Genomic DNA, 25,542 nt, shown 5'->3' on the forward strand with positions numbered 1-25,542 from the left:
CTTTTGCAGGGTGACTGGTCTTGTCTCTGCCTCAGGTGAGCCAGCACAGAGGAGGATAGAAGGGCAGCAGCATGAAAATCCAAGCTAGGAATTGTCACCAAGTGATACATATTAGTGAATTAGCACAATATGATTTGAATCCAGATCTGAACTGCATAGTTCTAGTGTGCTCAGATTTTCATTTAACGCTTTTTGCTGGATAAAATTTTACTGTAGGATTGTTTAGGAATACACCTTGGTAACCAGAAATATAGCTGTGAACTTGCACAGTGATCCACACTGCTTTCTTATTCTAGTTTTCTTTTACTGTAAATTTTTTTTCTAAAGTCTGATATCAGATAAATTCCTTCTGACACTCCCTACTTCATAAAACACAATTATATAGAACAGCGTGACACATTTTCTTCTATCTTAATAAATTTTAATATCTCAGAAAGCAATTAATTTCGTGCTGTCTTATCTTTAGTACAAATTGTTTTTTTTGTTTTTTTCTAACGGATAAAATATTGCCGAATTCAGCAAAGATCTCTGTCATTTTTATCTAAAGTATAACTTTCCCTGATTTTCAACTCTATCGATTAAATCCTATCATCTAAAAAGGATTGTATTCTAGGTTATATGGATGCCTATGTATGAAATTGAGTTAATGTTTGGAGAGTGTGTACAGCAGCACCTGTCCAAGTTGGTAAGCACTACAGGGACAAGGGTAATCTATAATCTCAATAGTATTCATGTTTGTCTTCACAGCTGCTGGAATAGTTTGAAAAAAATTTGAGTCATAAACCTTAATAGTGTAACACCCTGATGTTTAGGCAGGGTTGCTATTAAATTTATTTGCCAAGTGATAGTTGCCTTGGCCAATTGATAGGCGGTCAATTGATTTCACCCTAATTCTGGAATTGCTGCACTTCTCTCTTCTGTTGCTAGATGGCCGGGTATCTGGTGGCATTAGATAAGGCAAGGGAATTGCAAGGACAGATTAGGAATAAATGGGGTGTCTCAGCCAATGGGCAGGGATTTTCTTGGATCCCTTGGCCTGTTGGGAGAGCCTATTTATTTGGGTGGAGACAGGTGATCGGGGTTCTGTGCCACCTGGACGGCTGTCTTGGTGGACGTGTGTCGTATTGCCCCAGGCTGCTAGGCCAGAAACCTAAGGCCTATCGCGGGGACATCTGGCTGCTAGGCTTGCCAGGGAACCTGTCATGGTCGGAGGTAGAAGGGAAGCTGTCGCCACAAAGGGACCATCCACCTTGCTACCGGAGACCATTGTGAGTAAGCTGAGGCCAGTAACAGAGCAGACTTTTTCGCCAACCGGGGATGGTGAAGAAGTGGGAAAGCTTCAGCAAGTGCAAAGTCAGGGACCCAGTGGGACAGCAGAGGTGAGGCTTGTGGAGTGCCATGCCAGAGACCTAATGTGTCAGCAGGGGTAAAGCCTGAGGAGTATCTGTGAGTGCCAAGCCAGGGACCTAGCAGTGAAGCGGGGGTGACGCTTAAGGAAGATACTGAGTGCTACAGTGAAAGAGCTCAGGGGATCCAGTGGCTAGTGGATCTGAAGTCTAGTGAGAGAGACTGGGAGCTTGTTGAGTGAAGACCCACAGTGAGTGAGTGTGGGGTAAAGAGAACTGTTCGTATTGCAGAAAGTTGAATACTTTTACCGTTAGTAACAGCTACAAGATTGTTGCCATAGAAGACATCTGTCCTGCCTATACAGAAGTGGTGTCTGGCTGGAGGCCTTCAACTGTATAGCTGTCTAATTATAGAAGTCTTGGAGTCTGCCAATTAACATTGCATCTACCTAAGGGTGTCCTGGCCCTAATCCTCTCTCCCACATTTCTGTTTAAGAGACAATAAATCTCTTTGCATTCAAAAAGTGTCTGGCGCCCACATGTTTATCTTGCATTACACCCACTATGCCATGTAACCCACTCTACACTGAAGGATGTCAGTTGTCCTCTCCATTGGAGGTCACCATTTGGCTTCAGGGGACCCGGGACTTTGCTACATTTGGCGCCCAACGTGGGGCAAAGGCGTTTTTCTTACAGCAGTCACCCCTAGCAACTGGCTACAGCTACCTCAGGATTTCGTCTGGCTCCGTGGAAAAGTCGCAAGTAACATCTTTACTTCGTATAGACTGTGTTATTGTGCATTCTAACTCCGAGACTTAGTTTTCCAAGGCAGGGGGAGGATGTAGCACCCTGATGTGGCCCTGGGACTTTGCTACAATAGTATATTGTGTCATCTATTGTGGGCATTGATATCCACCATTGTGGGGAGGTAAGTTTTGTAGCTGTCCATGCATGAATTTTGCTTGGATGTCCTGGGTTTGGAAATAAGGTTATGTTTCCATTATGGTCTTCGGGAGTCTCTCTAGTAGCTCTTTTTTATGGCATATATACGATTTGAGGATATATTGAGGACACCTACGTGCTTTTATGTAATGCCCTGAGTCTCTTGTACTGAGGCCGTATGGAATATATAAGTGACATGCTCATGACTTTTTAGATATCTTTATCCTAGTTGAGTATGGATTGTGCTAAATATTACTTATGTATGCAAGATAGCACAATTCTGTTGGCTGCTCCTCTCCTTGCTATGTCTTGATACCTTGGTGCCCACCCAGGTGATTTTCGTTACATCTAGCCATACCTCTGCAACCAAAGGTCTGGACTTTCCTTGATATGGGTTCAATTATATGTAATGTTTATGGTAACATGCTTATAATGTTCGTATTTTTCTATTTAGTGATAACTGCAAGTCTCCTCCATGTCCCGAGGAAGCAATATAGAAACACACTGACTGATGAGGATTCATCTACTGAAATAACTGCTGTTACTGTGGTTAATAACATATTTGAAATTAGTTCTGCATAAGTGTATGCTGTATTAGATGAGTGCAGTGAAGAAGCATGTAAGGTGTACAGAGACATTTTTATTAACTTATTTTGTTTTTAATGTAATTTTTGCAATAAACATTTGTGGAATTTTTATACTGTATGTAGCAAAGTCCCGGGGGGCCCCTGGAGCCCAATGGTGACCTCTAGAGTTAAGGACAGCTCACATCCTTCAGTGTAGAGTGGGTTACATGGCATGGTGGGTGTAATGCAAGATGAACAGGTAGATGCAATGTTAATTGGCAGACTCTGAGACTTCTGTAGGTAGATAGCTATATAGGTGAAGGCCTCCAGCCGGACACCACTTCTGTATAGGCAGGTCAGCTGTCTCTTATGGCAACAATCTTGTAGCTGTTACTAACGGTAAAGGTATTCAACTTTCTGCAATACGAACAGTTCTCTTTACCCCACACTCACTCACTGTGGGTCTTCACTCAACAAGCTCCCAGTCTCTCTCACTAGACTTCAGATCCACTAGCCACTGGATCCCCTGAGCTCTTTCACTGTAGCACTCAGTATCTTCCTTAAGCGTCACCCCCGCTTCACTGCTAGGTCCCTGGCTTGGCACTCACAGATACTCCTCAGGCTTTACCCCTGCTGACACATTAGGTCTCTGGCATGGCACTCCACAAGCCTCACCTCTGCTGTCCCACTGGGTCCCTGACTTTGCACTTGCTGAAGCTTTCCCACTTCTTCACCATCCCCGGTTGGCGAAAAAGTCTGCTCTGTTACTGGCCTCAGCTTACTCACAATGGTCTCCGGTAGCAAGGTGGATGGTCCCTTTGTGGCGACAGCTTCCCTTCTACCTCCGACCATGACAGGTTCCCCGGCCGGCGGAACCGTTCCTTCTGGTTGGACTACAAGCCCGCAGTCCCAACCCTACACTACTTCTGGATAGGCTCTCAGATAGCCTTGCAGCCAAATGTCCATGTGATAGGCCTTAGGTTTCTGGCCTAGCAGCCCGGGCAATACGATATATTGGAAATAAAATTAAGTAACAACCTAAAAAACAAACAAACAGAAAAAGCAAAAAAAGCATGTTAAGCCCCTTGCTCCCATGTACACACACATACATATGTAAACACATGCATCAGGTGCAGTCATGAATGAAAACAATGATTGTGTTACACATTATTTATTTATTTATTTCAGATACTTATATAGCGCCGTCAATTTACGCAGAGCTTTACATATACATTGTACACTACATATTACCAAGCATCCTGGAGTGAGAACAATAATTTTAGTACCATCATTCATGATTAACTCTAAAGTGTTGACCTGTAAAGTGTCGCCTATGGACAATTTTGGATACTGAAGATTGTCATTGTTTCAAGGTGCACGCAGTTTTAAGATATGTTGGGTATCTATTTACTCAGCACAACCTCATCTTTTATAATTTACTAAAAAAAGTAAGTAATATATAGTGTGTGCTCTAAAATGAACCTTAGTGTAATTTACTCCAGAAAATATGGGTTTAATAAACAGTTGCGCTAATAATGTGTGATATAAAAACATGTAACTTCCACCATTTTATTTTCTAGAGTCACTGTTTTCAGAAAATATATAACTACTGGGGGTTTAACTAATCTTTACGCCAAAAGCTTCAATTAAACATGTAGGAAGTAAACAAGCAATAGTGACATTTACAAAGAAAAAACCTACTAGCAACTAAACAACATTTCCAGTTTGTACACAAATCAGCTGGGAATTCCCATCCTCTATACCAGTGATGTTCAAACTGCAGTCCAGGGCCAGATGCGGCCCTTTGCTTGCTTTTATCTGGCCCTTGGAGCATAATTCCTCCCTCGCAACACCAAAGATGGGGCACAATTCCTCCCAATGACACCAACAATTGGGCCCAATGACACCAACGATGGGGCACAACTCCTACCACTGACACCAATGATGGGACACAATTCCTCCCAATGACATCAACAATAGGGGCGCAATTCCTCCCAAAAGACACCAACAATTTGGATCAATGATGGTGCACAATTCTTCCCACTGACATCAACGATAGGGCACAATTTCTCCTGCTGACGTGGGGACCCTTTCTCATCCCAATGGCAATAGTCTGACCCCCTGAAGTCTGAAGGACAGTAAACTGGTCCCCTGATTAGAAAGATTGGAGACCCCTGCTCTATACCATACTAGGGTTGCCACCTGTTCGGGATTCACCTGGACAGTCTGGGTTTTGATTCATGTGTCTGGGTTTCAGGCAGACTGAAACCCAGACACATTATTCTGACCGGGCTGTGGCTCCCCTAGTAACCATCATAGTCACACATAAATCTGTTGCCATCCGGAAGCTACAGGCGGCCGTCTGGGGGCAGGTGTGGCATCATTGGGGGGGCAGGGTGATGATGTCAGCAAGAGCAATTTGGCCACACGCACTGTTCACTGTGGCGCGCTATGCACACAGCATTACTACTCTCCTTGGGGCACCCAAAGGTGTCCCAGGCCACTACAGTGTTTGGGTTTGGCTTGAAGAAAAGGTGGCAATCCTATGCCATACCCTTATCATAAATGAGAGTCTGGTCAAGATTGTAATAGGGATCTCATGAAAGAAAAAAAGAGAAACGGGTTCTCTCTCATACAAGACCTTTATTTTTGATGAGGGTCTGGTATGAATTTTAATTTTTTTTTGGTCAATGATATTGCTCAGCATACCCCACCCTTTTACATTGAGCTAAATGGACAGGAGCTGTCATTCATGCTGAGCAGTGGTCGGGAAAGGAAAGGTTAGCAGTGTTTAGGGCAGTGATGGAACTACTATTTCCCATGATGCTCATGCACTCTGTAGTGTAGTTGTGCATCATGGGAAATGTAGTTCCAAAACATCTGGGGTGCCAAGGTTCACCATCACTGGTTTAGGGGCCCTTCCTCTTTGGAGGTTTGACCATTTTTGTACCCTCTGTGCACATGATTTGACGGTTCACTTATTTTGTTCACAGGGGTTCAACAAAGCACTGCACCGCAGAGTTCCGTGAAGAAAAATCTGTCCTGTTTGTTATAAGGAAATCCACGCCTTTGGGTCTTTATCATCATCTTTATGTAAGTATGTACTGTATATGCAGGGCTGTTGCATGTAATTTTGTCTACTTAGGTGAAGGTGCATTTTGGGCACCCCCTCAACCATCCTCCTGCAACCCCCCCCCCCCCAGACCCTCCACAATGCAAACACCCACTCCCATACAGTCCAGGGTAAACAAGGTACAGACTGGTCTTATACCCTGAAGCCGTACTGTACATTATATACAGACCAGTCTGTATTCTGCTGACACCATACATTATATACAGACCAGTCTGTACCCTGACACTGTACATTATATACAGACCAGTCTGTACATTACTGACACCTTACATTATATACAGACCAGTCTGTATATTACTGACACCGTACATTATATACAGACCAGTCTGTACCCTACTGACACCGTACATTATATACAGACCAGTCTGCACATTACTGACACCGTACATTATATACAGACTTTTCTGTATCCTGCTGACACTGTACATTATATACAGACAAGTCTGAATCCTGCTGACACCATACATTATATACAGACCAGTCTGTACATTACTGACACTGTACATTATATACAGACAAGTCTGTATCCTGCTGACACCGTACATTATGTACAGACCAGTCTGTACATTACTGACACCGTACATTATATACAGACCAGTCTGTACATTACTGACACCGTACATTATATACAGACAAGTCTGTACCCTACTGACACCATACATTATATACACACCAGTCTGTACATTACTGACACTGTATATTATATACAGACAAGTCTGTACCCTACTGACACCGTACATTATATACAGACAAGTCTGTACATTACTGACACCGTACATTATATACAGACCAGTCTGTACCCTACTGACACCGTACATTATATACAGACAAGTCTGTATCCTGCTGACACCGTACATTATATACAGACCAGTCTGCACATTACTGACACTGTACATTATATACAGACCAGTCTGTACCCTACTGACACCGTACATTATATACAGACAAGTCTGTATCCTGCTGACACCATGCATTATTTAAAGACAAGTCTGTACATTACTGACACCGTACATTTTATACAGACCAGTCTGCACATTACTGACACTGTACATTATATACAGACTTGTCTGTATCCTGCTGACACCGTACATTATATACAGACCAGACTGTATCCTGCTGACACCGTACATTATATACAGACAAGTCTGTATCCTGCTGACACCGTACATTATATACAGACCAGTCTGCACATTACTGACACCGTACATTAAATACAGACAAGTCTGTACCCTACTGACACCGTACATTATATACAGACAAGTCTGTATCCTGCTGACACCATGCATTATTTACAGACAAGTCTGTACATTACTGACACCGTACATTATATACAGACAAGTCTGTACCCTACTGACACCATACATTATATACAGACAAGTCTGTATTCTGCTGACACCGTACATTATATACAGACCAGTCTGCACATTACTGACACCGTACATTAAATATAGACAAGTCTGTACATTACTGACACCGTACATTATATACAGACAAGTCTGTATCCTGCTGACACCATACATTATATACAGACCAGTCTGTACATTACTGACACCATACATTATATACAGACAAGTCTGCACATTACTGACACCGTACATTATATACAGACAAGTCTGTACCCTGCTCACACCGTACATTATATACAGATAAGTCTGTATCCTGCTGACACCGTACATTATATACAGACCAGTCTGCACATTACTGACACCGTACATTATTTACAGACAAGTCTGTACCCTGCTGACACAGTACTGTACATCAAATACACACTAGACCAGTGTATAGGTAACATACAGTACGATGTCAGTGTACAGACTGATCTGTAAATAAATTATAAGATTAAATAAGAATACATGTGGCTTGAATTTAGAGAATTTTTTGTTTAATCCGGACTTCAGCTCTAAAGTGACACTAAGCAATATCCTTATTTTGCAAAATATAATCCATGCATATCCACTACTTAATTGCTTTATATTCTGTTTTTCATTTAATCGTTTCATACTGTGTTTTTCTGACACATTGTAATGTCTTCTGTGAGCTCCAGAAACTCTCTTTTTCCCACTCATTTCTTTTTGGAAAGACGAGTGCATGTTAGTTGTGGTCATGTACTCTACCCTATGCACAGTAAGTCAAATCACAGCTGCAAAAAAAAAAAAATGGGATTTGGAGATTTAGAGGTGGCTAAGAAAAATAGAATGAACTTTTTTGAGTTATGAATACATATTTGAATAGAATACATTTTTTTAAATCCCAGTTTATCATCACTTTAAGTTGGATAAATGCCCAGTGATAACCCCTGCCTTGTTCTGCACAGTGTCTCTGGGTGGAGGGCGTCATCTTGGGAAAGAGTAAATGTTTGGAGGGGAGTGTTGTAGAGACCTTAGCGCTGGGCCTTCAAAAAAAAGTAGAAGAAGTAATGCATCTAATAACAGGATCAACAGGGTAAAAAGCTATTTTATGGGGACTCGATGGGGACAAGAAAAATGTTTGTGGCGATACTATTGACAGACCTCAGCATATATTTCATTTTTTATTTTTCCCAAAGTTTCACTTTAAAACTCCAGCATGTTTGTACAAATTAGCACAACTTCATATTACTGTACCTTAGGCTGTTTTTACACTGCTCCTTTGCATATGCTTTTTGTGGCTTTTCCAGTGCATTTACTGGTTGCCTGATATCAGCCTGCACCAGTGAAAAAAGGACATGACTGAAAAATGCACCAAAAGCACAGCCGCGGTGAGTTTTTGATGCATTTCCTTTCATTTCAATGGGAAAGTGCGTTTTGGTGTGTTTTTCTTACTGCACAAAACATGCACCAAAAAATCAGCAAGCAGGACTTTTAAAAATGCAACTGACTGCTGTGAAGAGTTCCATAGGATTTAATGGTCATGCATTTTTCTCCTGCTTTTTGTAAGGCAAAAACGGAGAAAAAAAAAAAACAATGTGAAAAAGCCCCTATAACAATGACTGTTTTCATTTAGTGTAACTTTTGGAACTCTACAGAGGTTACTTAGTAGCAGCTCTATTCCCCCTAGATCTGTGTCAGACAGCAAGCTGCATGACAAATATTACAGCTTTAAGGAGAAATACGGCTAAAGCTAATTTGGCTGTACTTCTCCTGTGGTTTACAGGAGTGAAGTTTGGGCTGAAGGTCGCTGTCTGCTGACGTCACAGAGCCGGTCCAGGCTCGGGCAAGATTTTGATAATGGGATCGCGAGCTGCTTAGAGCCTGAGCCAGCCGCTCCCACCCCCTCCACAGCCCAGCACTCCAGGGAGTGTGCGAGGGGGGGAGGGGGGCAGAGCAAAGATCCGCTGATTGACATTCACCAGCTCTCTGCTCGGGGAACTCAGAGAACGGAGCAATCAGCAGTGTTAGATCGCTCGGTTCTCAGTCTTAGAGGCTCCAGGGGACAGATGCAGCATCCACCTAGGTAAGTATGATTATTAAATAAATAAAAAAACATACTTCTCTTTTAAAGTTGTTGTAGAGGGAAATAGTGGTAAAAGGTTTTTAATTTTTTTTTTACCTCTGAATCAATGTAAAAATGGTGGTATACCCCCCCCCCCCCCAGCCCCCCCTAAATATTTACCTGAATCCAGCTGGATCCAGCACTGTGTTCATCTGCAGTAACTCTTCTCCCTTCTCCCCGCTCTCACAGGCTTGGCTGAGAGCAGTTGGCACCATTGGCTCCAGCTGCTTTCAGTCAAAACCTGACAAAGGTGTTTGACAGGCACCCACAACCATGTGCATTCCATTCGGTTACATGATCATCAGTGGTGTCACCTGCTGAAAGTGACTTGTTGTTTATTTTTTACTGCAGCCGTGGCATGAGACAGGCCTGAGTGGCTGCATGTCCTCATTCAGTCAGGTGGTCAGGGGAGGTAAAACTGTGGCTCAGCTGCCCTTCAGCCACTCATATGAACAAGGCCTTACTTGCAATGGTGTTTGTCAGCGATTCTAGTGACACACACAACAACTCTGCTAGTTAGTGAAATCTCCCTGCTACTTCCTAGTTCAATAAAAGTACTTGTCTACTTGTTTGCAGTGCCCCCTGAAGATTATTTGGGGGGGATCACTCTTCAGAGGGCATTTGACAAGTAGCAAGAAGGCTTTATGTCTCCTCCTTACTGTCTGTATTAACCCTAAAAATGTGGTTGTGATGCAGCCCCATTCAGGGCCACAGATCAGGACAGGGCATGCATTGTGGGTGCAGATTATGTACACCATCTCCCGCTGCCTTTGTAGCTCAACCATTTAAGGACTAGCCTCGTTTTGAGATTTTGGTCTTTACAAGTTTGAGCCTGGGTTCACACGTGTGAATTGAAGCTCAGGTTTCACGGGGAAGATAAAAATCAGTTGTTCAGACCCCCAATACCCTGATTCATACCGCCCAATCTCACTACTCCAGGCAGACATAAAAATGTTGGCGAAAATCTTGGCCATCCGTCTCAACCAAATTATTTTATCCCTAATTCACCCAGATCAGATGGGGTTCATGCCCAGAAAAAACACGGCCATGAACCTACGTCGTCTGTACGTGAACATTCAAGCAGCTCACAAATCAGTAGGGAACAGAGCAGTGGTCACGCTGGACGCCACTAAGGCGTTTGATTCTGTGGAGTGGGGATATTTATGGGAGTGTTTAAAGGGCTTCGGGTTCGGTCCCAACTTTATAAAGTGGGTTAAGTTGTTATATTTCTCCCCGGTGACGCTGAATGGGTGGACATCGGACCCATTCCCTCTGGAACAGGGGACCCGACAGGGATGCCCACTATCCCCACTCCTCTATGCTCTAGTGGTTGAACCACTCGCCATCTCCCTAAGGATGAACCTGAACATACGCGGTCTTCGTGTAGGGGCCGTGGTGGACACGGTGAACCTATATGCAGATGATATGCTCCTCTATTTGGAAGACACAGGCCCGTCTCTACGGGAGGCTCTCCAGACCATTAAGGACTTTGGAAGGCACTCGGGACTACGTATGAATTGGTCCAATTCACAGATTCTCCCTCTGGACATATCATCCCCCACACGCTGCTCGGCTTCCCTCCCATTGCAGAGGGTTGCATCTATCCAGTATCTAGAAATACAAATCGCTAGAGACCCACTAGAATTTCTAGACAACAATATTGAACCGCTTTTCAGGTATCTGAAATCTCGCATACAGTCCTGGGCCAGACTTCCACTGGGGGTGATGGGGAGGATCAATCTTATTAAAATGATCATAATGCCTAAGCTCCACTATTTATTTTGGAACTCACCAGTACTTATTCCCCTTAAAATATTTAAAACTCTTGACAAAATCATAAATTACTTAATTTGGGGTCCAAATAGACACAAGTTAGCCTGGAATACCCTCAAAAATCCGACCTCATCAGGGGGGGCAGCCCTCCAGCCCTCCCTGACTTCCACGCATACTATATAGCTGCACAATTATCACACTTTTATTATATTCACAACAGGGATAGCATTAAATACCAAACTTTTACATGTAGAAAGCCAAACAAAGTTACTCACTCACCTCTGCAAGTACTATTTAGGGGTAGGGAGGGTGGGAGGAGGGGAGGTAGCCAGGACTCCTTATTACACCAACATAGACGCGTTTGGGAGATTGCGCTTAAACTGATTGGAGCCGACTTCTTTCACTCACATACTCCCCTCTGGCTTAACCCCCATCTAAGGGAATTACTGTCACTCCCGGGTGCTACCATGTAGGCTGCAAGGGGGATAGTGTTTTTATATCAGGTAATTACCCCGGCGGGAGTAAGGGACTTCCACTCACTTAGAGATGAGTTTCAACTACCCCCGCAGATGATGTTTGGATATATGCAGCTGAGACACGCTCTTTAAGCTCAATTTGTTGATGGCTTCCCAAATCCACAAACATTATCACTGGTTGATGTAATTACAGGTGTAGACCCTGCCAAATTGATATCCACCCTTTACATAGCTATACGAGCACGTTCGGTGGCAAGAATCATAGACACAGCCAAAATTAGATGGGAGGAGGATATAGGCCCAATAGATGATACTGATTGGGATGAGATATTAGAAAACACTAAGAAAGTTTCTCCGAGGCTATCGGAGCATCTGTCTCAGTTGTACATAATACATAAATCTTACCTCACATCGAGAAGGATAGCTACATTTTCCCAAAACCAGGAGCCGAAATATCCAAGATGTGCGAGTCAATCATGCTCATTCTTTCATTTAATCTGGACATGTCCAAATATCCAGAACTACTGGGCACAAATCATTAAATTCCTACATGACAACACGGGTTCGTCCGTCCAGCTGGAGCCCAGACTATGTGTGCTGGGATTGCTTCTGGATGTCACCATTAACAAGTTCCCAGCTACCTTTTTTAACGAAACTCTCTTCTGTGCAAGAAAGCTTGTGGCCAGACATTGGATAAGGGTTACCCCTCCCACGGACCAGGGGCCTGGATCAGCGCGGTTAATATGTCCTTTCCATATAAGAAGTATAACAAGATTTGGGATAAGTGGCTTGACAACACAGACACGTGTACTGAATAGCTATGTGCAACCTACAATACACCGGGGGGGGGGGGGGATCATCTTTAAGGTTATAATATCATTATGCCATACGGTATGCTGGTGTTGCTTACGGGTGTTTCTGTGTAGAAATATATATTTTTTGTAATTACTAGTATATACCATAGTAAATAACGATTGTCTATACAATTCGTTGTATAATATAGACAATGTAGTTGTAAACGGGTTTTGTACTATCCTCCTGATAATTTGCATGTTGTATACCATGTATGTATGTTTTATTTACGAATAAACTTGTTCCTTAAAAAAACAAAAAATCAGTTGTTCAGAGGTTCCTCTGCATTTTAGCTGCGGATCAGTGAGCAGGGAGGGGGGGAGGTGTAGTGAGGAGAAAGAGAAAATCCATGTTCAGAACGCAATGCATCTGCGAATCAGATGCATTCCCATAGAAGATAATGGGCTTGTGATTCGCACCGCAATGCCCAGAAAATGCACACGTTTTTTCTGCAATGCGCAGTGCGAATGCAACGCACATATGTGAACCAGATGCATTCATATGAATGTATTTTAAAATGTCCTGCGAATTGGATGCGGTGTAAGCCACATCTAATTTGCATAGGTGTGAACGGGGGCTAAAACAGTTTTTTTTTTGCTAGAAAATTACTTAGAACCCCCAAACATTATATATTATTTTTTTTCTAACACCCTAGAGAATAAAATGGCGATCATTGCAATACTTTTTTTCACACCGTATTTGCGCAGCGGTCTTACAAGCGCACTTTTTTTGGAAAAAATTCACTTTTTTTAATAAAAAAATAAGACAACAGTAAAGTTAGCCGAATTTGTTTTCATATTGTAAAGATAAAGATAATGTTATGCCAAGTAAATTGATACCCAAGATGTCACACTTCAAAATTGCACCCGCTCGTGGAATGGCGTCAAACTTTTACCCTTCAAAATCTCCATAGGCGACGTTTAAAACATTCTACAGGTTGCATGTTTTGAGTTACAGAGAAGGTCTAGGGCTAAAATGATTGCTCTCACTCTAACAATCGCAGCGATACCTCACATGTGTGGTTTGACCACCATTTTTTTTTTCTTATTTATTTTACTTGATTTTATTTATTTTTTCACTGTTTTCTATTTTTTTAAATTGTGTCACTTTTATTCCTATTACAAGGAATGTAAAAAAGCATGACAGGACCTCTTAAATGTGAGATCTGGGGTCAAAAAGTCCCCAGATCTCATATTTGGACTAAAATGCAATAAGAAAAAAAAAAATTGTCATTTGAAAAAATGACATTGAAAAAATGGCCCTTTAAGACGTATGGGTGGAAGTGACGTTATGACGTCGCTTCCGTCCTGCTATGGTATGGAGACGGATGGGGGCCATCTTCCCCTCACTCGTCTCCATACCCAGCCACGACAAGGACCCGATCGCCTCAGCCGCTGCCGACGGCTCCGGTAAGCGGAGGAGGGCGCAGGAGATCAGCGGGAGGGGGGGCCCTCTCCCATCGCCGATAACGGTGATCTCGAATCCGCCGCAGAGACCACCATTATCATAAAAACGACCGGCTCCTGAAGAGATGGATACCCCGGTTGTGGCAGCAGCTGCTGCCATTACCAAGATATCCATCTTCAAAGTGCCGACGTATATGCAGGAGCCGGTCGGCAAGTAAAGTGGTAGTAAACCACAAATAAAAAAAAAATTCCAGCAAAATGGTCCCCTTCAGGATAATAGCATAGCATGCATGGCATACTGACACATTATGAAATACCTTAGAATGAAGTCCTTTAGCAGTGCGCTGCCTCTGCTGACAGGGCTTCTATCTTCACCCGGTCTTTCTTCCAGGTTTGTAGGCTTTGGTTGTTTGGCCGAGCCGCCCTGACTGATATTTCACCAAAGCCCACCCAACAGAACAGTTAAAATAAAATATAAAAAAGTTCAAATTCTAAAAAATAATAAAAAAAAAAATGAAGGGCTCATTCACATGCACCTTTCTCTCTGAAGAGCAGTCAGCATTTGGATTGCTCTTCTGCTTTGCATGCACTTGCAGTGGAGTTGCTGTTTACCTGAATGAGTCTTGTTTGTCGGGGGTATAAATTCTGTGATGGCTGCAAAGCATAGCATTGTGGCCATGGCATTTTAGCGAACATATAATTGTATATTTTGTTTGGATAGAAAGCTTATGTTGGGCACGACCCCATTATTCCCCAGGAATAATTTCTCTGCTCTATTCTTCAATCATTTCCTATAGGAGACCCCCAGTGCGATCCTATCATTTACAATGGGAGAAGGATTTGGGAAGGCAAATAGATCCAGATGATTTACAGATCATGACAATAAACCTCTCCAAAAGTTCCAAGAATGTCCTTATATTGGAAAATGCTTATAAGGTGTTCCATAGATGGTATTACACACCTGCTAGGTTGGCCCATTTCATTCCATCCTATTCTCCTCTTTGCTCACAAGACGGAACAATGGCTCATATTTGGTGGACATGTCCCAGGGTCTGCAGATTATGGGTCACGGTCTATACTCTTCTTCGTAACATACTTCACACTAACCTGAAAAGAGACCCCTATGAAGCTGTTCTTTGTAAACCGATCCTGGAACTGCTACACCCTGAGCACCTACTGGCCCTACACCTTTTCCATTGCGAGAGCCTGGAAGTCCCTGGTACTTAGTTTCGAAGCAGTCAAGCAGCGCATGAACGATATCATGATCAACAAGAAGTTAACAGTTCTTGCTTCAGACACCCACAGTAAATTTCTCATGGTATGGCAGCCATGGATAACGTACTCCCAATCTTCCAGGTTTGACAATAGACTTCTCTCAATTTAAAGGATTCCCGCTGCACCCCCCCCCCGCTCTCCTTTTCCTCTCTACTCTTCTTCCTTCTTCCCTTTCTATTCCTTCCACTTTTCTTTCTTATTTCCCTCTTTCGCTTCAGTTTCTCTTATATTATAATTATTTTTTGTACAAAATGGTTACAATGGTTGCACACCACCATTGATGTATAGTATATTTGCATATATAGGCAGTGTCTCTTTCTTTGTACTATTTGTACTCTACTTGTCCATCTGATCTGCCTTGGTCTTATTTCACCATGCACCATAATCTAGAGCACCGAGTGCTCCAACACGTGGACTTTAACTAACCTTACATTGTTCTGGTGATGTTTCTAATGTTCCAATCACATCCCTCCATTGGGATCTTTTTCTGTATGCTACGTTTAAAGTAACCATCTAATTGTTAACGCAACCTGTTGAATTTAATTGTTTTGCAAATAAAATACTTTGTAAAAGAATAGAATGCATGGAATGCATTAAGGTAAAAAAAACCTTCTGCCTTTTAGAACCACTTTAAGGAAGGGGGTGGGGGATGTCACTTTTGTGAGAAAAAAAATAGCATTTAAAATTGCTACATAAACCATTTTGTACTTTAATATGCTAACGTTATTATTGAAAATGACCTTTCAATTTAATCCATCAGAAGTCACTGTCATTTTCTAAAACTGTCTAAAATGAAATGCAGTATGGTAACTTGAGAGCATTCTTTACTCCTCTGCTGTACAGAATGTCTCCAGAATTGTAATTTTATGCTTGTGTGATTGGCTCACTGATTTTCTCAGACATCTTCACTGAGATACAAATTTTAGGCATCCCTTGCAATAGTATTTTCATTTTTGGCAAGATACTGCTCTTTCAAAAGAGCAGCATTGGAGGTTGCCAGAAAGCCTCATGGTGGGGGGCTCACTTTGAGTTTATTATGGCACTATGGCCACATCACTCATTGCGCACTTTTTTCATACCTGCCTCCTGGGCTGAGCTTTTTGGCTGGGAACGGAGGAATTTTCATACCAGCCAAACGACCAACCATTGTATTACACACTGGCACTGCAGCACTTTTCCTTTTCTCCTTCCCCTTTTTTTTATCTTGCCTTGCGTTGTTTTTTTGCATGTACATACTCCACTGGCACTTTACTCACTCCTGACTAGAAGGTTGTAGGTCCTTGGACTTGCCCTGAAAGTCTTTAGGAGGGAAGGCAAGTAGCCTTTTGGTCAGGCTCTCCCCCTTCCATGGGGTCTGCCTTTGGGTGAGCCCGACCGAATACATGGGAAGGCCTTGCTTCAGCAGGTCTTCTGAAAGAAGGGGTGCACCTAGTTTCAGCGAGGTGGACCACAAGTACACCAGTCCCTGCCAGGAGTCTTGTGCCCTGGGGGATCAGGGCCAGGGTCCTTGCTCTTTGGAGGAGGACCACGTGTACACCCTGTGAATTTTTTTTTGTGAGTTTCACCTTTGTGTGCTCACTTTTGTTTTTTCACCTGGTGTTTAGATTTCACTGTGTGCACTGTACTGTGGAGCTTCAAGAGAAAAATGAGTAACACGGGCTCTGCTACGGCCTTAAAGTTATAATTTAGATAAGGAACTGGTGCTACCATGACGTAATACAAAGGGGACCCTGAGCTGTAAACGAATCTCCCTTCACTTCTTGTGGAAATATAGAAAATAGTCTTCGCTAGCTCAGCGTGTCCAGTTGTTCATAAAATACGGCACCCCAGCATCCTTTTAGATGCACAAGGCATTTGCGCCTCCTCTAGTTCACAATGTCACAATTAACCCCAATGTGACAGCCGACAATTAGTTACATAAACCAACATTATTAAAGGGTAGTAAAGTTATTTTTAGTGACTACACATTTCATGTGAAATAATTCAGTCCAGCTTAGTTGTATGGCTGAATTCACATTGGATTTGCACGAAAAAAAAAATAAAAATGTGCAGGAACCTTCCCCCCCCCCCGCACTGGAATTGGAGCGCATTGGGTGTTCACACCCATGTGATCCGATTCCTGCCTGAATTCACAGTTCACACTGTGATCTGTGAACTGATCTGGGGGTGTTAATAACTTTGTATTGACACAGAGGGCAGTGTGAACTGCCTGCGAGGGAGATGCGATGCAGGAACTGGCACTGGAATTGCGATGGTTCCTACATCGCAATAGTGTGAACCCAGGCTAAGGCCCCATACACACTATTAGATTTTCTGCAGATTTTTGTCTTCATATTTACCAAAACCATATAATATGAGGTCAAACCTTTAGGCTGGGTTCACACATGTGCGGTGCGAATTCCAGCTCCGTTTTCTCTGCGAAGAGAAAAAACAGCTGTTCAGCGGTTCCTCTCCGTTGTAGCTGCGGATCAGTGAGAAGGAAGAGGGGAGAGGTAGTGAGGAGAGGGAGAGAATTCGTGTTTAGAACGGAATGCATCTGCGAATCAGATAATGGTGTCGGCAGAGCAGAGGACGGTGTCAGCAGAGCAGAGGATGGTGTCAGGAAGACAGAGGACGGTGTCAGGAGGGCAGAGGACGGTGTCAGGAAGGCAGAGGATGGTGTCAGCAGAGGACGGTGTCAGGAGGGCAGAGGACGGTGTCAGCAGAGGACGGTGTCAGGAGGGCAGAGGACGGTGTCAGGAGGACAGAGGATGGTGTCAGGAGGACGGTGTCAGGAGGACAGAGGACGGTGTCAGGAGGGCAGAGGACGGTGTCAGGAGGACAGAGGACGGTGTCAGGAGGACAGAGGACGGTGTCAGGAGAGCAGAGGACGGTGTCAGGAGAGCAGAGGACGGTGTCAGGAGGGCAGAGGATGGTGTCAGGAGGACAGAGGACGGTGTCAGCAGAGCAGAGGACGGTGTCAGGAGAGCAGAGGACGGTGTCAGGAGAGCAGAGGACGGTGTCAGGAGGGCAGAGGACGGTGTCAGCAGAGCAGAGGACGGTGTCAGCAGAGCAGAGGACGGTGTCAGGAGAGCAGAGGACGGTGTCAGGAGAGCAGAGGACGGTGTCAGGAGGGCAGAGGACGGTGTCAGCAGAGCAGAGGACGGTGTCAGGAGAGCAGAGGACAGTGTCAGGAGGACAGAGGACAGTGTCAGGAGAGCAGAGGACGGTGTCAGGAGGGCAAAGGACGGTGTCAGGAGAGCAGAGGACGGTGTCAGGAGGGCAGAGGACGGTGTCAGCAGAGCAGAGGACAGTGTCAGGAGGACCGAGGACGGTGTCAGGAGAGCAGAGGACGGTGTCAGGAGAGCAGAGGACGGTGTCAGGAGAGCAGAGGACGGTGTCAGGAGAGCAGAGGACGGTGTCAGGAGGGCAGAGGACGGTGTCAGCAGAGCAGAGGACGGTGTCAGGAGGACAGAGGACGGTGTCAGCAGAGCAGAGGACGGTGTCAGAAGGACAGAGGACGGTGTCAGGAGGGCAGAGGACGGTGTCAGCAGAGCAGAGGACGGTGTCAGAAGGACAGAGGACGGTGTCAGGAGAGCAGAGGACGGTGTCAGGAGGGCAGAGGACGGTGTCAGGAGGGCAGAGGACAGTGTCAGGAGGACAGAGGACGGTGTCAGGAGAGCAGAGGACGGTGTCAGGAGGGCAGAGGACGGTGTCAGGAGGGCAGAGGACAGTGTCAGGAGGACAGAGGACGGTGTCAGGAGAGCAGAGGACGGTGTCAGGAGAGCAGAGGACGGTGTCAGGAGGGCAGAGGACGGTGTCAGGAGGGCAGAGGACGGTGTCAGCAGAGCAGAGGACGGTGTCAGGAGAGCAGAGGACGGTGTCAGGAGGACAGAGGACGGTGTCAGGAGGACAGAGGATGGTGTCAGGAGAGCAGAGGACGGTGTCAGGAGGACAGAGGATGGTGTCAGGAGAGCAGAGGACGGTGTCAGGAGAGCAGAGGACGATGTCAGGAGGGCAGAGGACGGTGTCAGCAGAGCAGAGGACGGTGTCAGGAGAGCAGAGGACGGTGTCAGGAGGACAGAGGACGGTGTCAGGAGAGCAGAGGACGGTGTCAGGAGGGCAGAGGACGGTGTCAGCAGAGCAAAGGACGGTGTCAGGAGAGCAGAGGACGGTGTCAGGAGGACAGAGGACGGTGTCAGGAGGGCAGAGGACGGTGTCAGGAGGGCAGAGGACGGTGTCAGGAGGACAGAGGACGGTGTCAGGAGGGCAGAGGATGGTGTCAGGAGAGCAGAGGACGATGTCAGGAGGGCAGAGGACGGTGTCAGCAGAGCAAAGGACGGTGTCAGGAGAGCAGAGGACGGTGTCAGGAGGGCAGAGGACGGTGTCAGGAGAGCAGAGGACGGTGTCAGCAGAGCAGAGGACCGTGTCAGGAGGACAGAGGACGGTGTCAGTAGAGCAGAGGACGGTGTCAGGAGGACAGAGGACGGTGTCAGGAGGGCAGAGGACGGTGTCAGGAGAGCAGAGGACGGTGTCAGCAGAGCAGAGGACCGTGTCAGGAGGACAGAGGACGGTGTCAGTAGAGCAGAGGACGGTGTCAGGAGGACAGAGGACTGGGTCAGGAGGACAGAGGACGGTGTCAGTAGAGCAGAGGACGGTGTCAGGAGGACAGAGGACGGTGTCAGGAGGACAGAGGACGGTGTCGGGAGGACAGAGGACGGTGTCAGGAGGGCAGAGGACGGTGTCAGGAGGGCAGAGGATGGTGTCAGGAGAGCAGAGGACGATGTCAGGAGGGCAGAGGATGGTGTCAGGAGGGCAGAGGATGGTGTCAGGAGAGCAGAGGACGATGTCAGGAGGGCAGAGGACGGTGTCAGCAGAGCAAAGGACGGTGTCAGGAGAGCAGAGGACGGTGTCAGGAGGGCAGAGGACGGTGTCAGGAGAGCAGAGGACGGTGTCAGCAGAGCAGAGGATGGTGTCAGGAGGACAGAGGACGGTGTCAGGAGGGCAGAGGACGGTGTCAGGAGAGCAGAGGACGGTGTCAGCAGAGCAGAGGACCGTGTCAGGAGGACAGAGGACGGTGTCAGTAGAGCAGAGGACGGTGTCAGGAGGACAGAGGACTGTGTCAGGAGGACAGAGGACGGTGTCAGGAGGACAGAGGACTGTGTCAGGAGGACAGAGGACTGTGTCAGGAGGACAGAGGACGGTGTCGGGAGGACAGAGGACGAATGATGACTTTTGGCTGCTGCAGCTGATCGGTTCTAGTAAATGCTGCCCCTTCTGTCCAGGTGTGACAGGGAGACCTCACGGGCCAGCTGGAGCATGAGGACGATGGCGCCTCTCAATGTAGCCCCTGGGGAACACATGCCCCCCCCCAGTTTGGGACCTGCATGTGCAAAGAACTTATTCTTTTGAAAAACAACAGACTTACTGGCTGGATCACTAGATGACAATAAAAAGAAGCCCTATAAAAGAAAATGAATGCAGTACGAATTGGCAGGCTGCGATCTAATAAATATTTGCTTTTGGGTTTGATATCTCTGGAAGGAGTTGTCAGCAAACAAGCAGAGATGACGAGCTGAGCAGAGGAGGGGGCGGGGCGTGCAGTGTATGGGGCGGGGCTTGCACGTGTATGGGGCGGCCGGGGGTGCGGGAATTAGGAGTACACCGGAAAGGTGTGTGCTGACTTGGAGCGGCTGGAAGGGACACCTCAGGAACGGGGAAGTGAGTGCAAGGAGCGCACGGACCATGTTGGACCCTTCTTCCAGCGAGGAAGAGTCGGAGGAGTTGTTGGAGGAGGACAGGCGGGATGTGTTGGTTGTATCGTCCGGCGGAGGAGGAGGAGGAGCGGGGCACCGCACATTACATGCACCTTCCCGGGACTCCAGAGACACGACCCTCACCAGACCGGCCAGTCCCAGTCCGTCCATCAATAGTGAGGGCAGAGAGGAGCTGGAGAGGGCACAGAGGGAGGAGCGGGAGAGAAAGAGCCGGCTACAGCTCTATGTCTTCATTATGAGGTGTATCGCCTATCCCTTCAATGCCAAACAGCCCACCGACATGACCAGGAGGCAGCAGAAGGTAACGTGTGTGTGTGTGTGTGTGTGTGTGTGTGTGTGTGTGTCAGGTGTGGGTGTCACCTGTCACCTTCCTTCCCCGCCACTGCACAGGGAGCGATACTCTACATCCTGACCGCTTTCTATACTCCATTGTGTGTCCATCTCGGCCATAAAGACATACAACACTTATCAGACACCCACATACACAACAATACAGCATACCCCTCTGACATCTACATACATACATAACTGGGGTACAAATATATAGAATACCTCTGACATCATCTGTATACATATATAGATCTACAAGTTATAGACTACCTCCTGACATATCCATTCATCTATTACCGGTGTACAAGTTATACAACATTATAGAATACCTCTGACATCTAGGTATTCTAGAACTTGTACCCTGGTGATCTGACCTTTATATACATGCATAGATCACTGGGGTGCAAGTTTTAGAATACCTCTGATATCTATATACATAGATCACCGGGGTACAAGTTATACAACATTATAGAATACCTCTGACACACATCCATCCATCCATCACTGGGGTACAAATATATAGAATTCTTCTGCCAGCTACATACATACACTGGGGTAGGAACCTATGCATCATTATACCTCTGACCGTTACATAGATCAGAGGTACAAACGTATAGAACATTATACAATGCCTTTGTAACACCTACATAAATCACTGGGGTACAAACCTATACAACATTATAGAATACCTCTAAAATCTACATACAGAGATCACTGGGGTAGAAACCTATACAACATTATAGATATAATGTTCTTTTGACATCTACATACATGGATGGCTGGAGTACAAGCACAACATTATAGCATTCTCCTCTGACAGCCAGATACATCGCTATAGTAGAAGCCTATACATACATACATACATACATACATAGCTGGGTTAAAAACAGAGCATATTTAAAACCTCTCAAACAGCTACATGCATCTATAGATTGTTGCATTCAAAATATATCCAAAGTTATAGCATACCTCTCCAACATCTACATATATCGCTGGTGTACAGGCACAACATTATAACATACCCCTCTGCCAGCTACATCCAATGATCAATGGGGGTGAGACATATAAAACATTATAGAATACCTCCTGAAAGCTACATAGATCACTGGGATAAAAACCTGTAGAAAACATTCAAAACCTCTCTGGCATCTCCCTACACTCACACAGATCGTTGTGTTAAAAATACATAGAAAGTTTTAGAATACCTCCTACATGGATCACTGGGGCAGAAAAAAAATTATATAGGTTACTTCCCTGACATCTACATGCATGCGTACATAGATCACTTGGGTAGAAAATAATGTGTGTGTGTGTGTTTTCTAAGTGATCTATGTATGTATCTTATCATTTCTGTCTAATTATATCATTTATTTTCCAGTGATCTCTGCATGTATGTACATTTCAGAGATGTAGTCATCCCAGCTATGTATGTAGATTTCAGAGAAATATTCTGTACATTGTATATGTTTCTATCCCAGTGATCTTTGTAGTTTCCAGGGAGATATTCTGTATATCATATATGTTTCTATTTGAGTGACCTTATGTATGTAGATGTCCAGGGGTGTTCTCTAATATATATCATCTCACTGGCATGTACATACTGTGCATAGATCGCTCATAGAAGATATAGAATACCTGTTGGGCATGTACGTACATCATTTTTAGTTTTAGAACAAAAGAAAACTCTTCCGTTCAGTAGGATGGATGTAAATGTTACTAGTGGATGTTTGACTCTCTATACATTGAAATATGATGTGGGAAAACGTGTCGCTGCAAATCTATGGGTGGTGGGCTGCATGCAAATATTATACTATGTGATCTAGAATTTTTATTTATTCCTTTTTTTTTTTTTGTAATATACATTTCTAACCAATGCTATTAAAATGCTTTGCACTTAACAATATATTTTGAGTGTTTTTAACTGCAGGAAGTTTTGTTTAGCTTTATTTATTTATGTTTCAAAATCTATAGACATCCTTTTAAGTTTCATTCCCTAAATGAAATATTCCAAACTATTAGAAATGTGATTGAGAAACAAATTGACAGACCCCAGGGCTCCCCCTTGTGTGATATGGTAGGAAAGTGTGATTATCTGATCATTAGAGATATGCTCCATATGGTTTCCTTGGTGTGGTGCCCGGTGCATGAAATATGTGGCTCCTTGGTTACTTTTCATGCTTGCTCCATTATCCCGAGCGCCTCAGGTTGGGAGTGTGTTTATCTCCCGTGCACATTCATGTGTACCCTGTAGGATTTCTTGGGGATATTTCATTCTACCTCCTGTTTGCAGGATTTAAGGATAAACTGATGGCTTGCTCATTTTTTCCAGAGATTTGTCCCTCTGAGGAAATGTTCTTGATGCCCGTGTTGAGCCGTATAAATTCCTGCTCATATAAGTGGCTGGTGATGGGGAAAGCTTTAAAGGCCAGTGACAAACTAGCAGAGTTTAACGAATATTAAAAAAGAAGAGGTTTTCAGATGCTATAAAGTTAAAACCAAGATCAAAAATGTAATATATTGAAGCCTACCAGTAATTAGATGTGGTGGCTGCATTAGGTGTGTGTGTGTGTGTGTGTGTGTGTGTGTGTGTGTGTGTGTGTGTGTGTGTGTGTGTGGGTTTTTTTTTTTTTTTTTGGGGGATTTTCTCTGTTTTCAACCGGTAATTTGGACAGTAACCTCCTGTAGAGTGCCCCCCACTCTGAATGAAGGAGCACAGAAGGGCACCTTTTGGACAGCAGCATTGTCAGTTTGGAGGTAGGAGAGTGTTTGATGGACTAGCAGATTTAGATACACTAACAAATTGAAGCTGATTTCCAACAAAGAGTTTTCCTTTTGGGATAAAGATTTTACATAAAAGCTGATTATTGTAAGCACCAAGCCAGTGGTAGATCTATTTCATCCATGTAACTGCAAGATAAGTCTTCTGTTGAAAAACCAGACTTACTGGCTGGATCACCAGAAGACAATAGAAGAAAGCCTAAAAAAGAAAACTAAAGCAGCCATCACATGTAAGAATTGGCGAGCTTTAATATAATAAATGTTTCTGCTTTAATGAAGTGCTGGTCTGTAAATTTTCTCACAATTGCATTTTGACAGCCACAGTGATACTCTGCAAATGTCTACATGACCCAGCATATTACAGTGTTGTATCCAGTGATGTCTGCTTGTAGAGATTTCTATCCAAGTAGTTGTGGATTATACCATGAATGACACGTCTTACAGGCTTATGGTACTTCTAGTATGTGACGTGTAGGTATTGCACGCTGTGATGATACTTCATGGACTAAAGCAACTGAAAGAGGAAAAACAGGAACACTGTCAGAATAAAAAAAAATGACTAAACATGTTTAGAAAATTTCCAGTTTTAAAGCAAAAAAAAAAAAAATTTCATTTTTGCACACGAGGAAAAGAATAGAAACAGTCCAGGTCATACTGCAGAAAAAAAAACTGGTAGTCTTGTCTTCATTTGTGTGGTAACATGTCCTTGTAGTCAGTATTTAACACGGACATTCACCTATTTCAACTGCCTCCTCCCTCTTAAAGGCTAAGTCCACCTTATAAAATAATAACTGCACATACACCATTCGGCCATAACTTTTATGACCAACCACTCAATATTAAAGTGGTACTAAACTCAGAACCGTAAAATTGGTCTGTATATGCAGTAAAGCATGCCTGTTATACTCACTGTTGGAGCCTAAGGGGTTAATCCTCTGCATTGTGTAAAAAGGCTGTTTGAGTCTGTCTTCTCTGATTCTCCCCTTCTTCCACTGTCCCCAATCCATTTCCTGATCAGACAGAGCCTTTGGAGTCTCTCTGCACATTCACAAGACTGCTCTAACTGCTGATTTGAAAAAGTATTTAGCTGTGTGTGTGTGTGTGTGTGTGTGTGTGTGTGTGTATGGTATGTATGTATACAAATAATTGCATTTTCATGTTCTGTGTATTGTGGGAGACCAGATATAGTGAATGCAGTGTCCTGGGTTTAGTAACACACTTTAGGTAGGCCCCTTTTTGCTTTCAAAACAGCCCTGACCTATAAAGGAATGGACTTCCCTAGACCTCCTAAAGGTATGCTGTGGTATCTGGCACCAAGCTGTCAGTAGTCGATCCTTTAAAGGAGAAGTATAGCTAAAGCTCGTTTGACTGTACTTCTTCTCCTGTGGATCACAAGAGTGCACTTAGTTTTGCACTCCTGTGACCCATATTTAACAGA

The 25,542-nt window shown here is 44.5% G+C and overlaps 1 protein-coding gene across 5 annotated transcripts in view; it reads left to right on the plus strand.

Moving 5' to 3' along the window:
• The first annotated feature begins 20,838 nt into the window (after window positions 1-20,838).
• The window catches only part of CADPS2 (calcium dependent secretion activator 2), a 1,072,621-nt gene continuing 1,067,917 nt past the window's right edge, over window positions 20,839-25,542 (plus strand). For 2 of the 5 annotated variants that reach the window (XM_073619788.1, XM_073619789.1), the window contains exon 1: window positions 20,840-21,297. In XM_073619788.1, the coding sequence (XP_073475889.1) occupies window positions 20,965-21,297 (333 nt within the window). In that variant the 5' untranslated portion in view covers window positions 20,840-20,964. Of the gene's footprint in view, window positions 21,298-25,542 lie in introns of all 5 variants that reach the window. The other 3 variants (XM_073619791.1, XM_073619792.1, XM_073619790.1) reach the window with 2 other exon arrangements.

This window comes from Aquarana catesbeiana, linkage group LG03 (assembly GCF_042186555.1).
Source record: "Aquarana catesbeiana isolate 2022-GZ linkage group LG03, ASM4218655v1, whole genome shotgun sequence".
Lineage (NCBI taxonomy): Eukaryota > Metazoa > Chordata > Amphibia > Anura > Ranidae > Aquarana > Aquarana catesbeiana.